Below are 16,470 nucleotides of genomic sequence, written 5' to 3'. Positions count from 1 at the left end.
AACATTTAATCAAATCCAGTGTAATATATTTCTACTAGTGTATGCCACTTATTGGCATAAACCTAATATTATTATGCATTGTGACTGTTCAAACTTCAAATCAAATCTCTATCATGATGTGAAAATGCCTTAAAACATCATCCTGCATTCTAAAACTTCAGTAGGTACACAATCATTTACGCAAATATGCCAAGCTAAGCAACTATTATATATAAGTGATGGCAGGGCAGTCTTATAAATTCTGTTACGTGCACAGAATAATTACTGTGCTCAGCCTTAATGAATGCAGACATTGTCCACAGAAGCAATTTTAAAGTAGGCCTAAAATCATGCAAAATGAAAGCCAGTTCTAGTGGCTAGTTTGGCATAAAGAAGGCATGCATTATTACAACTGAAGTATTATAAAAGTATGCCTTGTTGAATATCTGATGTTTATCAAAGTCTTTGCATAAATGAAAATGCAGACAGCTGCAGTGGATGCTACAAAACAAAGCTTTCCACTGTTTTTCATACAGTGTCCAGATAGAGCCCCTGTAGTTCTAGTTGCCTAGTTTAGACTGTGGAGCTCATGTGAAATCTGGTCGATGCCTGTTCTGTTCTGTTCTGTGAAAACTGTGGCTATAGTTCTGTGCTATAAAAATGTATGGAAGAAGAAAGGAAAGCAGGATGCATTTAAATCTGAATTTTATTTGTTGAGTGGTTAACTATTTAAAAAAAATTATGCCAGTAAAATATGTACTAACATGGGGACTGTAAAAAGACACTGTAAGACAATATGTTTAAAAAAGGTTATTTTCTGGAAGTAGGTGTGCTTTATAAATTATAGACAGGTGAGTTTAAATTAAAGGTCAAAAGATAAAATGTTTATATGCATGGTACATACACAGTGTTTTTCAAACCGTGATTAAGCCTTGTTCTGAACTATATAGCATTTTAAATTGATTTTTTTTATTGACTGTAAACATTATTCTACATCTGGGCTTTATCCCAGTATGGAAAACTCAGAGTACTAAAAGTGTTTTGCATAGACATTTACTCAACCACAATAAGTTATAACAGCAAAGACAGTAAAAGCACAGTTCTTGTACCAAGAGTTTAGTTTCCCTTTATGATGGTGATTATGTAAAACTACTTAAAATCACAGTACCAACCCCACTAAAAACACCTCTTAGAACATTTAAAGGACACAAAATATCACTTAATAAAACTACGAACAAACCCCAAGGCATCATGGGAGTGCGCTTTATTTTTGCAACAGCACTTTATTCAACAGTAATTCTTTTCAGAAAGGAAACAAGAAGTAAAAGACAACCTTCACTGCAGTAAAAAAAACCGCATTTAATAGTGATGTATCAGAATTACAACAGTTAGATTTTGTAAAATAAATAAAATAAAAATATGTAAAAACAAACGTTTTATTTTATGGTAGGTTTTGTTACAGTTGCCAGATAAAAGCTGTTTAAAACAGATACTTCCTAATTGCATTTATAGTTGATTGTTTACAGGACAAATGCAAAGGGAAAATACTGTAACTTTGTGTTTTATTTTAAAAAGCCTGTAAAATAAATAAATAAATAAAACAGCAGTTTTTACAGTGCAGTGCAGTGTAAAGTCTCTCAAAAGTGAAGCCACAACAGGACTAGCGCCTCTGCTGGCTGATTGTAGTATTACACGGAGCTCCACCCACACCCATATGGCAACATAGCCCATTTTCACAACATTTTTCTACATCAAAACTATCTTTTACACCAGTGTTTAATTCCAACGTATTTTATCCTGTGCTTCTATTGCCCTAATAAGTGAAGAGGTCCAGTTGGTGTACAGTGAATAGCCCTATTTGAGTAATGTTCTAATCCTTATATATAATCCAGATATAGCCAGAACTACTCAACTAAGTAAAGAAAAATACTTTAAGAAATAAAATTCCGTCAATCCGAAAAAAAAAACCTAATAAATAAAATAAAGTATCCTCAAGTGCAGTCAAAACACCATCAAAAATGGTTTAATGAAACTGGCCCTATTCAGAATCGCCCCAGGAAAGGAAGAGCAAGAGTTTCCTCTGTTACATATAGGATAAGTTCATCAGAGTTACCAGCCTCAGAAACCCCAACTTAACAGAACCTAGATAAGAGCACTTAAATGCTTCACAGAGTATTTAGGTTTGTTTAACACTTTTAAGTTACTACATGATTTCTTATGTGTTCCTTCATAGTCTGGATGGCTTCAATTTTCATTTGTAATGAAGAAAAAAAAAAACAATAAGAAGGTGTGTCCAAACTTTTGACTGGTACATGACAATACCAGTCATGACAATACAGATCTAGATAAAACAGCACAAATAGCCATAACATGACAGAAAACAAGTGGGAATTAGCACCAGGATCCTTCATTACTTAAATAAATAAATAAATAAAACAATTAATTAATTCAATTAAAAAGGTCCTTTGAGCTACCATTTAATGGTGCAGTAATGTTTTTAGACACTAGATGGAGCCACAACGCCAGGCTCCTTATAAATATATTAAGATGCAATGAACACAGAGGCTTGGCCTATCGGGGGTGCGTCAAGTTTTGTCTCAAGTTGTATATATTTTTATTTTGCAAAAGTACAAAAACCTACTTAGAACACTGAAAAAATAGCAAGTTACTTGTCCCGACTCTCTAACTATACACTTTACCATTCAAATTTGCATTGTTGTGTCACTCCAAATCCCATCTATACTTTATAAATATTATTTTTCATAATAAATCCATAATATTTAAGTTACAATCCAATTTGCTTATAAATATATTAAGATGCAATGAACACACAGGCTTAGCCTACACGGGGGTGCGTCAAGTTGTGTCTGAACTTATATATATATTTATTTTGGAAAAGTATAATTGCAAAAGTAAGCTATGTAATTGAGAAAAAAAACCTTCTTTGAACACTAAAAAAATAGCACATTACCTGTCCCCACTCTCTAACTATACACTTTACCATCAAATATAAAATATAAAATATTTATATATAAAATGTGCATTGTTGTGTGACTCCAAATCCCACCTATGTTTTAAAAATATTATTTTTCATAATAAATCCATAGCATTTAAGTTACAATACCAAACTGCTTATAAATATATTAAGATGCAATAAAAAGATGCTTTTTTGTGTAATATTTTAATCACATGTAAAACGTGCATGCTAGAACATAACTAGAATGAATTATTCAATATTTAAATATTGTTTATATAAATATATATTCAAAATTTGTTTATGTGTGAGTACATCAGAAATACATTTGTAGTGTTTACAGTATGAAACATGATACATTTATAAATATTATAAAGAGTATTTTGGCGCCCTCTAGTGGCTTAGCCCATACAGTACACTGCAGATAGAGGGTCTGTCGACTTTGTTTAAATAGGATAGGATTTCATTATAATTAATTGGTCTATTTAATGTATTTATAACATTTTCAGGAAAATAAATAAATACATTTTTATTTCTAAGAGTCTATATGGTCTATTTGATATATATGGAGGTCACATGGGTACCATACATGGTAATTAAAAGATTTAAACAATTAATTTGTGATAGTTTTACTATTTTCTGTGACACTCCTTAATAAGAACAACCTCTATCAAGGTCATCTCAAATATAAAAATACATTTTCGATAAAAAACGAATGTTATTACATTATATTATCATAAAAATAATACAAAATACAAAATATTCATTTCATGATAGTATTTAATCATTTAAATAGATGATTGCAGTAAAATCCAATGTTTTAATGTCAATGCAGCTTTTGCCACCCTCTGTCTGCAGTGTATTGTGTACTGTATGGATTGGGCCACTAGAGGGCACCAAATATTGTGTAAAAAAGCAAAGAGGTGACTTTCCAGATCCAAACATTAAATATCTGTTATTTTAAAATTTGCCCTGTTGTGTGAATGTGTGTGTGACTGTATACCCAGATATAGAGTAGCACAGAATGCTTATCTCTTTAGTGCCAGATGCAGTCCTCCAGGTGGACGGTTGTTTCCGGTTGAGAGTATGCTGTGTGCGATTGGCTGCCGCTTCTCACCAGTGTGTGTAGAATGTAAGTGTAAGTTCTTGAGTGCCCTGAGTGGTAGAAATTAGCTATATAAGTGTAATTGTACCCCAACTCAAGTTGTAAAGCAGTGGAACTGTGTTCTCTGGAGTCCCCCAGACATACCTCCAAGTTGTAGTAATGTTCTGAGCTGTTGACACTCTTAGCACTTTTAGCACACTCTTAACCAACAGAACTCTGGTTCTTGACCCGGTTCTGTTTGGGCTTAGAATAATCGTGGTGGTTTTCAGTGAACCAGCCCACATTTCCACCAGTTTTAGTGGAATCTAAAAACGTCACATCATGTGGCAGGTAATATTAAATATTAATAAATTAATATTAAAATTCAAGAATTTCCCCCCGGGGATCAATAAAGTATCTATCTATCTATCTATCTATCTATCTATCTATCTATCTATCTATCTATCTATCTATCTATCTATCTATCTATCTATCTATCTATTAATTCATTAAGGAATAAAACTTAACTTTCTTTAAATGAGACTTAAATATGCAGAGTTTTTATTTGCCAACATTAATTTTGTAAATATTTTAAATATTTCTTAATAGGAAATAAGTATAAATCAATTGTATTCACATGACCAAATAATTGGAAATATAATTATTGTGTAAAGCAGTTCATATATATATATAAAAAATCATATATTATTTGCAATTTAAGTTTAAAGCAGCAGCCTTTCAGATGTTTTATTTATTTAAAAAAATAATTTAAAAAATAATAGTGTTCCTGAGAAGGGTTAGAGGGCAAAATATTAAAATAAAATGTGCTTTTGATACCATCCCAGCAAATCCAAATATATTAATTTTAACCTTAAGACTCTGCATCCTCATATGGGGACACCACATTTCGGCTTCTCTGTACCATTTATTTGAACTTTTGACCCTTTGGCCTCAAATGGAGACAATTTTTAAACTATTTTGTGACTTACTATATAAAGCCAAAATTTATTAGTTTGACTAATTGGATGCATCTGATCCCAAATGGCAAGGGTCATGAGCTACTGTCCCCATATGAGGACATATTTTTTTGCAAAAATAACTTCCTGTACAAAGACAAAGTTACATTTTTACATTTGGGATTAGGTCACACTAGCTAGGAGAAATAAAAAATGCACACCAAGCGGAGCTATTAATGGTGCTGACAGCAGAGCATAGTGTTGTGGTCAAGACCAGGACATGGTGAAGTCTGAGTCAAGACCAAGACTTTTAGTAGTCGAGTCCAAGTCAAGACAGGGACTGTGAAAAATCGAGACCATGTCCAAGATCGAAACCATAGGTTTAAGATAAAAAAAAAAAAAAAAAAAAAAAAAAAATATATATATATATATATATATATATATATATATATATATATATATTCTATTCATTTTTATTCTAAAATGTACAAAACAATCACAATTTGCCCTCAAACAGCTAATCACTAGGGTTAGCTAGCTCGTTGCTAATGATAGTTCTCTTCCTGGTAGCATTAGTATTTTAGCTAGCTCGTTGCTAAAGTAAGCTAGCTCTTCATTAGCTTCAGTTCACTTCTCACTAACATTAGTGTGTAATTTATCTTGTTGCTAAGGTTAGCTTGCTCATCACTATCTTTAGTACTATCCCAGGTAACATTAGTATTTTAGCTAGTTCATCGCTAAGGTTAGCTTGATCTTCGCTAGCTTCAGTTCACTTCTCGCTAACATCAGTGTGTAATTAAGCTCATTGCTAAGGTTAGCTAGCTCATCACTAGCTTTAGTACTATCCCAGGTAACATTAGTATTTTAGCTGGCTTGTCACTAAGATTAGTTAGCTCGTTGCTATGGTTAGCTATCTCATCGCTAAGTTTGCTAGCTCGTAGATAACTTTAGTTCTCTCCCCAGAACATTAGTAATTTAGTTAGCTCGTTGCTACGGTTAGCTAGCCCTAGTTTGCTAGTTTGCACTTACTTCTCCTTGTGCTTCCTTTCTAGATGCCTGGAAAAATTTATCGAGGTCCCGGTCTCGTCCACTGTGTCTGAGTCCTCCTCACCTTGAGATCAAGAAAAGGCCAATTCCAAACAAGGTCAAGTCCAAGACGAGACAGAGACCGCCTGTTTTTGGGTTCGAGATCGGTCTCGAGTACTACAACAGTACCAGAGCTACTGCAAACATGGAAATATCAGAACAGCAAACCCGGTCAACTCATATAAACATCGTTAAACAAAAAATGAAACACAGAATTAGAAATGACAAGAGATGACAAGATAAAAGAGTGCAACAGAGTCTTTGTTAACATTTTCACATTTATTTACTCTGAAAGGGATTGCACCACAATGCATGTTTTGAAAGTACTTTTTAGTGTGCTCTATGTAATTACACTTTCTCACCAGAAACTTACTGTCATGTTAATTACTTTAAGTAAATCCACTTTACTTAAAAAAGTTTTCAGGCAACTGCTTTCCTCAAATTATTTAGGTCAATTTAATGTATCTAAGATTACAGTATGTTCACTATGGTGTGTTTTATTTTTATAACATTTACAATATTCTATTAAAAAAAAAAATTATCTCACTGCCTTAAAATCAAGACCTATTACTTCTTAACATTTTTCATTCTGATGGACAAGTGTTCACTGCTTTAATCCACATTTATCCCCTGTGAGTTTCTGTGCAGTCTCAGAGGTGAGGCAGTGTCTATTACCTTCAATGTGTTACGTTTTCATGAAAGCGCTCTGGGAACTATTACAGCTCCAGGCATCACTAGATAATGGTCCAGCCCCCATGAATATTAGATATGCTTCCTCCTTTGCCATAAAAAACGACAGCGTCATTAGAAATGTGTACAGAAAACCGATACATTCAGGTTCTGGACTATGTGCTTTATCTTTTATCCATGTCAAGCCTGTGTGTGTATGTGTGTGTATATGATTGTGTGTGTATGTCCTGTGGAAGATAATGCTCATGTAAGTATTTGCAGTAGCAGAGGGCTGTTCCCTACAGCTCCCCGGTCCTGAAATCAGTGAGTGTGTGCTCTCTGGTGCAGACATGGCCGGGGATATTGTAGTAGGGATGCTCTACAACTTACTACTCCCACTTATTCTACTAACTGGTGAGTAAAAAATCAAGATTCTATTATTTCTTCTTGCTGTTTTTTTTTAATGTATGAGAATTTAGAAGAAGATCAACTGAAGCTTCAGTTAAAGGTGGCAATGTTTTGGCTGATGGCCGTATTGTGAGCAGTAAAAAATATTGCAGAAAAGGTTTAGACCCTTGTTGACATTTACTATTACTATAAAACTATATTAAAGCCATAGTAATGTAAATTCACAATTATGAACATGTAAAGATTTTTGAACAGAATGATGTTTTAAACAATAATTTAATTGTATAGTTGTTCATACCTGACAGACTTATAGTTATATTCAGGAGTTATATTAATTTTGTACTTACAAGTCACTTTTTACACAATATATACCAGTAGTCTCATATCCTCTGTAAATGCTTCATAGTTTATTATGTGATGAATTGTGATGATTTGGTCAAAAACAAAATCTGAAATATTTCCAAACCACTTCCATATTAATAATGCATATGTACACAGTGTTACTTCTCATTTCATTCACTCACTTTCTACAGTACCTGTGTTGTAGCCGACTATACGGTATACAGTAATAGACGTCCTTAATTCAGTACAATGACATAAATTGAAAGTTCTTAAGTTCTCAAGCTGGATTTTGTGTTTCCACAGCAATAGCGTTTCGCTACAATGGGCTCTCTGTGGTGTATCTTATGTTTCTGCTTGCATTACCTCTGCTGCCCAGTCCGACTCTGACCACCATGAAGGGTGAGTGATAAAGCCAAATTTGCTTCAGTAGAGGAACAGTAAATAAGGGAAGACTGAACTACATCTAACATAGAGTGAACTCCATCAAACTATACTAGTTAATAATAGGTATAAAATAATCAGAAGTTATATTGAGTCAAATGTAAATTTACTGTACATTTATTTAAAGAAACCTACCATTTTTTTCTAAACAAGAGTTTGAGTTAATATTAACTGAAAGAATACAGAAAATAGTACACAGAAATCACAGTTTGGTTTGCACTGTGGTTTGGACCTCATGGTTTTGTTTAAGACTTAGGTCTAATCCCATTCTTCTTTTGTAACCCAACCACTTGTTTTTGAGTGTAACCATTCCCATTGGGACAGAGTTACAAGAGGACAAGGTGAAATCCTCTGCCTATTAACTGGGAAACCCTTCAAGTGCCCGATACAAATTTAGCTATAGCGGTGGACCAATAGTTCAGCAACCTAACTGCTGCTGTTAAACTAGCTAGTAAACTCAGAATGGGGGTAGATGGTGCAGCAATTAATTGTTATTCTCAACTCCTTAATTTCTCTTTGATGCGGAGCTGAAATTATTTTTATATTTTATTTTATTTAATATTTTTAAATTCTTTCTCTGCCATCTGTTGCACAATTTAAGGTGGAACTGGAAAGTTGGCAAGCTATCTAGCTACAGAGATGAAGTTTTAGCAATTTTTTAAGCTTGTTATAAAGGAAATGGCCACAAAAAAAAATAAACACTACATTTTAAACTATGGTAATATCGTGGTTATTCTTATTGTACTTTTTAACAATGGAAATACTTTTAAATACATGTGTGAGGCATTTCTATGTTTTTACTGTATGCTGACAGAAACAGATCGCTCCAAAACCTAAGGTATTGTTCACACTAGAATGCTTGGTTAGAATATTTCAAAATTCTGAATACATTATTTAAATGTAGTTTTGCTTAATCATAGCTTAAAAGAGGGCCCAGATTTTTTTGTATTTACGTTATGCTGAATTATTATTTCAATAATGATTTAAAAAAGTGCAGTTTAAAGTGATATTTTAAAATATTATTCTACTAAATTTCACATGAGGTGATGTATTAACAGCAATGTTCTGTATTTGATTAAAACAGCACTTTACTCTTAAACTTTCTCTGTAAAATTATATGAATTTATTACAGTGCAGCATTATTACCTGGACCAACAGTGTAACTGCAGTGGATCTGGATTTAAATAAAAAGAGCAAGTCATCAAAAAATTGCTGCTGAGTTGCTCCTGCAACTGTTATTTTTTTATGGGCAATTGCACATGATGCCAGTACTAAATGTACCACACAGAAGGTTATTTACCTCTTTGTTTATTTTTGAGGTCACAATGACAAAGATTGTAATTAAGCCTGTTCAGTTCTCTGTATCCGCTAGAGTAATCAGTAAGCAATGCTCTCCACTGATCAATACATGCCATTAAATTAAAGAAGTGGTCTCTGCTGCTGTGTACTTTGTAAAGAGGCAAGTCCATTGTGGACTCATCAATGTTGCATTACAGTGTAATTATAGAGGGGAATTAAGAGTTGTGGTGTCAGCGTCCCCAGTGTAGTGTAGTGCTCTATACATTATATCCACATGATAAGCTGTTTTCTACTCATGTTTTCTACTCACGATAAATCGTTTGTTAATCATTATTTTAACATTGCCTCTCATAGTACCGATATCACAAAAAGCTGAATTATGGAAATTCAGTAACCTTTTTTTTGCTGTGTGCTATAAGCATTTTGACCAATCACAGATCCAAATAAATGTTTCAGTAGGTATTGTTACAGCCTGTACAAGGCACGACATGATGCCTGTTGCTATCTTACACCTCAGCTCTTGTACAGCCCTGCTCATTACACACACAAATAAACGCGCTGTAGGGCACAATCCCAGCTTTTACATCATATAATATATCAATAACTGAATAAAGAATAAAATTACATTACTGTTTCCTTAAATGAGCTGCTGGCGTTCATTCACAGTGTGAACGGCAGGTCAGAGGTTTCCTCTGCTGAGATGTGCAAAAGCACTGTGCTGTTAAGATACAACCGTGCCAAAGTCAGAGCCCACCTGAAGGCTTAAAGGGAAAAACTGCTGGCACCCTGATTGGTTTATTTCACGTTATGCCCAAAACACACCTAGGATTAATTAAGAGAATTAGTACATGCATTTTGTTTTATCTGCGCATCGTGTTTTTTTTTTTTTGCCCTCACGATACCAAAAAGACACACCGACACGCCCTAAATCAAGCTGTGCAATTGACCGGTGCTCTAAAATAGGGCCCGTGGTATCTATGTGTTTATATGTTGTGCCTCCAAGATCTCCTTGAAAGTTTGTATTTATAGCTTTGGAGCTCGTAAGAATGATTAAATTCCTGTTTAAGGAGTTTTGGTTAAAAAACAACACAAACACCAGTTATTATGATTTTTTTTATACCAATGCTTCAAGATCAGAAATTCAGGACTAATCGGAAAATCTGAGTTTCCCCTCGTAAACATGAGTTTATGGTCACGTTTTTGTGCACTCTTCTCGTGAATACAATGTTCCAGAGAGAAGTTGAAGGCAGCATAATTCAATAATATATATATTTTTATTACGTCTCTGGTAAGTGCTGAGGCATCCCTGGTCTATTTCTGTCACTGTGAATAGTTAAGTAAGTAGAAAAAATGTACGTGATTTCTAAAAGCCATTCAACATTTTAATCTAGATTAGAGTTTTGTACAATTTAAGGTAACAAAAAAAGTAAGGAGAAACGTATATACAAGCTTGTTAGCTTATATACAATACTTTGAGTTCTGTTACATAAGTCTCAGGCCTTAATTTGCTTGTTAAAGCTATGTCTTGTTCACTCATATTCAATAAGAAAGGCCAGTCAATGAATTAGCGATTTACTGCTTAGCCCTTGACTCAACAAACAGCAGCCATGTCCTTTTTTAAACAGCTGTTTAAAACAAAGAAATAGGGAAAACTATAAGAAAATTAGAAGCTGGAAGAAGCAAAGCCTTTTCATGTAGTTGTTTCTTCAGTTTTTTATGTAATTAAGAAGTCAAGTCAACAGTCTGGGAGACCATGACAACTTTCTGAGAGAGCTGCTCATAGGACTGCTCCAGGGGGTCCTATTCTATTGCCTATTCTTTAAAGGGAGTAGACAGGTTGTGTGTATCTATTGTGTCAGCTACATAATGCATTCACTTTATGGGGTGTCAACATTCATTTGAAAATGCAGTGTTTATGATATGTTTTCTACACCATACCTACCGAATGTGGCCATAGTGTGAGAATGCTCAATATTCCTCTTACTGTGGAACATTTTCAAACACACACACACAAACACACGCACACACACGCACACACACAAACAACTGCTTTTACTGTGTTCATCTTCCCCATCCACTCTAAAGTTTTAGACTCGCTCCATCTCTCCCCCCCCCCCCCCCCTCACTCACTTAAACACATGCACTCTCACACACACACGCATTGTTGTAGGTGAAGAGTGATTAAACAGCATTATAATTGAGATGCATTGACCCAAGCTTCAGTGGAAAAATGACATGAAGCTTTTAGTGAAAATCCGGTTATCGGAAACACATTTGCTGTCTCAGCTAATGCTGTATATGAATAAAATTGGTTTTCTGCTAAACAAACAAAAACAGAACACTTTCCCCTGTAGAAACGGCGCTCCTCTGTTCATGAAGCAAATGTAATACTTAAGCTTTCCTTAAGCTATCATGTTACAGAGAATTTATTTATAAACAGTTGTGTACAAAGAGTGTACACTTCGTCAAATCAGACATTTTTTTATTGTTTAGATGAAATGAGAAAATGAACCTTGGCAGCAGTGGATGAACTGTGGAAGAACATGAACGACTTTTTACTTCACAGAAAAAAATCATATTAACATCAAAATAGTGGAATGTACAAATGCTGGAAACTCCTACACTTACCCTGCTGGTCATGGAATAATGATAAAAAGGTTAGCTAGCTTCTTTTTCTAGAAGCATGTCTTGCCAATGAAAACTATGTGTGGACAGTAACAAAGTGAATGTATTTTTTTATGTATTTTTCTGAAGTATTTGAGTTTTGTGACTTCTTACTCTAACTTCCCTACACTATACAAAATCTGAAAAACAGCAAAAAAGTAAATGATGTGGGGATGATGCTGCAGTTGATCAGGTCTAGGTTCAGCAACAGTATGTGCTGAAAGAATGAGGTCAGCTGACTACCTGAATATACTGAATATAGACCAGGTTATTCCATCAATTGACTTTTTCTTCCCTCATGGCACAGCAATATTCCAAGATGACAAAGCCAGGATTCATGGGACAGTGTCTTGTTACAAACAGCTAAGCAAATTAGCTAAATATGTTGCTTTGTAATAATAAAATATGCTTTAAAAGTTTACTTGAAGTGCAAGATAAGTCCGAATAAAAGAAAATATTTAAAATTAAATAAAAAAATGATGTTTTTTATTGTTTTTTTCTATACAAGTATAAGTATACAAGCTGACCTGAGGATTTTTTGCATGAAGCTACAATAGCAGATTAGCCTTAATGGCTAACGGCTAACTGGTGGTGCTAGCTAACTGTATTTTAAAGCTGAATTAATGGCTGATGTTTGAGAACAGATGGATGGCACTATGCTGGTCAGTGTTAGTAGGTCCTGATATTTGATATGATATGTGAAATATGGCTGTTGTACACTTGAGTTTTTAGATCTTACCCTCACAACACTGCAGCTTTTAGACCAATGCTAGCCAGGCTAACAGACTGCTGATGTTAATGGAGATGGCTAACAGCTAACAGGTGATGTTACTGTGCTGGCTAATTCTGCTATTTTGACATGATGAGTGTGTTATATCTTTATTTTACGTCAGTCTGCCGTTATTAATGTCAGAACACCGAGTATGAAGTCCACAATAGCTGTTTAGCCACAAAGTTTTTTTGGCTAATTGGTGGTACTGAACTGTATTTGCGAGCTGAATTAATGGCTGTTGTTTGATAACGGATGGATGCCACTGTGCGGATTAGTGTTGGTACGTCCTATTGTTTGCTATGGTATGTGGATTATGGTTATAGTTCACTCGAGTTTTAAACACCAGTTTTTAGCCCAAGGATAGCCAGGTTAACAGACTGCTGGTGTTACAGTTTTCTGGACTGTTTACACACATTGTCTGAAAGGCAGAATACGTTCCCATTCACCTTGTGTCGGTACTTTTTTCAGTTCCTCAATACAAATAGTAGTATTACAAAACACCTTTTTGTAATACAGTGGTAAATACTGAAAATATTGTAAATATTGTGTAGGATTACATATTCCAAATAATTAAAACATACTTTATTTTTAAAGTCCTACAGAACAGTCCATATGCAATACTGTACTACTCATTGATACTGCATTTATATGCAGTACTGCAGTTTTCTAGAGTACCGTAATTTCTTACCTAGTCCGGATTATGGTCTTTGGCCTTTCTCATCTCATACTGCTTGTCCTCCTCTTACTCTCAAGCTCTGCCTCTGTTTCCAATGTTGGCATCCATTGCTCCAAAACAAAAGAGCTCACCTGTTTCCTTTTCATGCTAAAGCTCTGATTGCTAATTGTAAACGTGTGTGACAGGTGTTTGCTAATGTTAGTGTGCATAGTAGGACAATTAACTTTAGAGTTTGAAAAACAGTGTGTTCCTTGAGAAAATGAGCTTTTCTTCGTGATTTGCATACAATTGAGTGGAGAGTTTTGAAAAAGTGTGTTTTAGAACTGCAATTTGACTGTACAGCAGGAATTGTGTTTGTAGTTTAACTGTAGTTTAAGGGGTTGGTGCATGAGTTACATTTTGTGGTCATTATGTCTCCAGTACCAGTATTTGTTTGTAAACTATCGAGAAAACCTGTAATGGAGTTGCTAACGGGTAACTGCTAATGTTACTGTGCTGGCTGGATCTGCTATTTAATGTGATAGGTGTATTATATGTCTATGTTACTTCAGTCTTCCTTTATTAATGTCAGAACAGCATGTAGTTACCAGCTTAATGCAGCCCTAATATCGAATATAAAATATCGAAAAAAATATATATATATCACCGTATTTGTATACAAGTATAAGTATATAAGCTGACCTCTTTTAGTATGAAGCCCACAACAGCAGATTAGCCACAATGACTAACAGCTATGTGGTGGTCCATCTATATTCACATTTATGTCCAGCCCTACCTTTATTTATTTTTTCTTTAATTCAGCTTCTCATTTGTGGCTTTGTAATCGATTTGTTGCCAGATTATTTGTCTCAATAGAGTAATTAGCAAACATAACACTCTTGACTTTTTAATCATTCAAAAAATTGGCATACAAATATATGAGCTATTAAAAGCCGATATTAAAAGCTTAGCATAATTGATTCAAATAAAAGTCAATACGAACATTCAGTATTTCGGGTAAACATTTTGCAATAAATTTAACTTTCATATGAGCTGAGCCCATATCCCTAAAGAGTGCACTTTCATTTTCACCAAAGTGCTGATTCAGAAATGGATAATACTTTCAGCAGCTCAGACCAGTCAGATATGACAGTAAAGCACTGACCACATCCTGATGCTGCAAGCAGAAAGCCTATATGTCTCACAGCATAACTGTCTTCCCTTTTTAGTCCTTAGGATCCTGAGCCATTAAGCTCTCTACACAGACACAGAGACAGAGAATCATAAACTAATTAAAATGTGATCTACTGTCCCACAGAGGGTTGCTCAAGACAGGTCATGCTTACCAAGCAAAGTCTTGCAGTACGATCGCACAAAATGTGCTGTTTTTGTTTTGTGTGTTTCTGTTCAAATTTTTCTTTTACATTGAATTATGTGTGCACTATTTCTGTTGCTTTTTATCATACTCTACCTAATACTTGTGTGTTTGTGTGTGTTCTCCAGGAAACACAGGCAAGTTCCTCCTGATTGTTTGCTCCACGGGTATAACATTCTTGGCCTTACAGTGTGGGATACAGATCACTTTCGCGTACGTCCCCAAAGAGAGTAAGATCATTATTATATTGTTGTTTTTAAAGTCACATCAGGTATCACTTCAGCAGATTGAGCAGATATTTGTTTAAAAATGGACCAGACATGCTATGTTTATCTCTAATCTCTAACAAATAAATAGTATTTTTATACACATTTCATTATAGATTAATATGATTACATATATTAGAAGAAGCATGCATAGAAAATATTGGATATTGGCATTGGCTTAGATTTCTCATATAATATCAGTGCATTTCATTTTTTTTACTAGAGATTCATAGAAAGCTGCAGAAAGTTTTAAACAGATTAAGACATAATAACCATTTGGTCAGCAGTTAAACAGAAGTCGGAAAACTGTTGATGACAGAAGGGCTAGAGGAGATGTTAAACAGCTCCACTGAGTCTACCTCTGTCTATTTTCCAAAACATTCTTTATTATGGCACAATGTTGCTGATGATCGAATTTTATACATAAGCACACAAATATCTGCATGGTAGGTTCTTTTTCCATAATGGACACATTGTGTTTTACTGACATATGCTTTCTTTCCAATTTAGCTTTACCCACTGGTAAATACTGTTGAATCCCAGTTTACCATGTGGGCTGTCTGTTACGTTTTTTAACATAAATAAAGCAACAGAAGTAGTCAATCATAGTTTTAATATTTTGCAAATTTTACAAATTTTCTTTGATGCATTAAGGCTTAAATGCTAGTGGACACGTACTGTAAGAAAAAGATGTTACGAATTTGAAGCATTTTTCCTTGGTCTGAGATGCTTTTGCTGTAGTGTCAGAAAGGATCACACACAGAACCTTTAATTAAAGATCATTGTTATGCCCTAAATTCTAAATTAATGTGATTTTAACACATTTTGGAATTTCCTTTCTGCTTTTCTTTTAGTGAGTGGACAATGGGAGAATTTTCTCTATCATCTTGGTATTGTAAGGTATGAAAGAGGAGTTTGCAGAAGTTGTCTTGTCTATATTTACGTCAAGCGCCTGTGTCATTTAAATAGCATCAGAATTTATAAATATATATACGCTAATGGGCGTGGTGGTTTGAAATTTTTTAGGTACATTTCTGGTTCATACTTATCTTAGCTTGCAGGTGCTCCGTGTGTGCTCAGTGCCTTAACCCCTGCTTGTCACACACACATGGATAAACTACAGCAAGCATATACCCAACATTTACATCAGTAGTAAACAGAATACAAAGTTAAATAACATCTGTGTTTGTAAATGAGCTACCTGCACACCTTCACAACATAAACACGCAGATCTGATTCCTCTGCTAAAAAACGCAGAAGCACTACAACATTAAAATACCAATTCACCAAAATCAGAGCACACCTAACTCTTAAAGGTAATGGCAAGTGATAAGTTAATTGGTTTATTTAATTTTACTCCTGAAACACACCCATGATTAATTTAGAGAAGCTGCGAGTACAAGTTATTTTATAAGTCTGTCCTGCCAACAAAAGAATATGGATTTAGATTACTTTAGATTGACTTGGTTATATACTAATCATATAATAAATATGGCTAAT

At 34.4% G+C, this 16,470-nt stretch overlaps 1 protein-coding gene across 1 annotated transcript in view; it reads left to right on the top strand.

The window, feature by feature from the left end:
- The first annotated feature begins 3,782 nt into the window (after positions 1-3,782).
- si:dkey-11f4.7 (piezo-type mechanosensitive ion channel component 2) overlaps positions 3,783-16,470 on the top strand; it is a 56,660-nt gene continuing 43,972 nt past the window's right edge. The window contains exons 1-4 of the mRNA XM_049485507.1: positions 3,783-4,085; positions 6,046-7,897; positions 14,833-14,934; positions 15,825-15,870. Of these exons, the coding sequence (XP_049341464.1) occupies positions 7,843-7,897; positions 14,833-14,934; positions 15,825-15,870 (203 nt within the window). The 5' untranslated portion in view covers positions 3,783-4,085; positions 6,046-7,842. The remainder of the gene's footprint in view (positions 4,086-6,045; positions 7,898-14,832; positions 14,935-15,824; positions 15,871-16,470) is intronic.

The sequence above is a fragment of the Astyanax mexicanus genome, chromosome 12 (genome assembly GCF_023375975.1).
Source record: "Astyanax mexicanus isolate ESR-SI-001 chromosome 12, AstMex3_surface, whole genome shotgun sequence".
NCBI classification, from domain to species: Eukaryota; Metazoa; Chordata; class Actinopteri; order Characiformes; family Acestrorhamphidae; genus Astyanax; species Astyanax mexicanus.
This window is presented reverse-complemented; position numbering and strand designations above follow the sequence as displayed.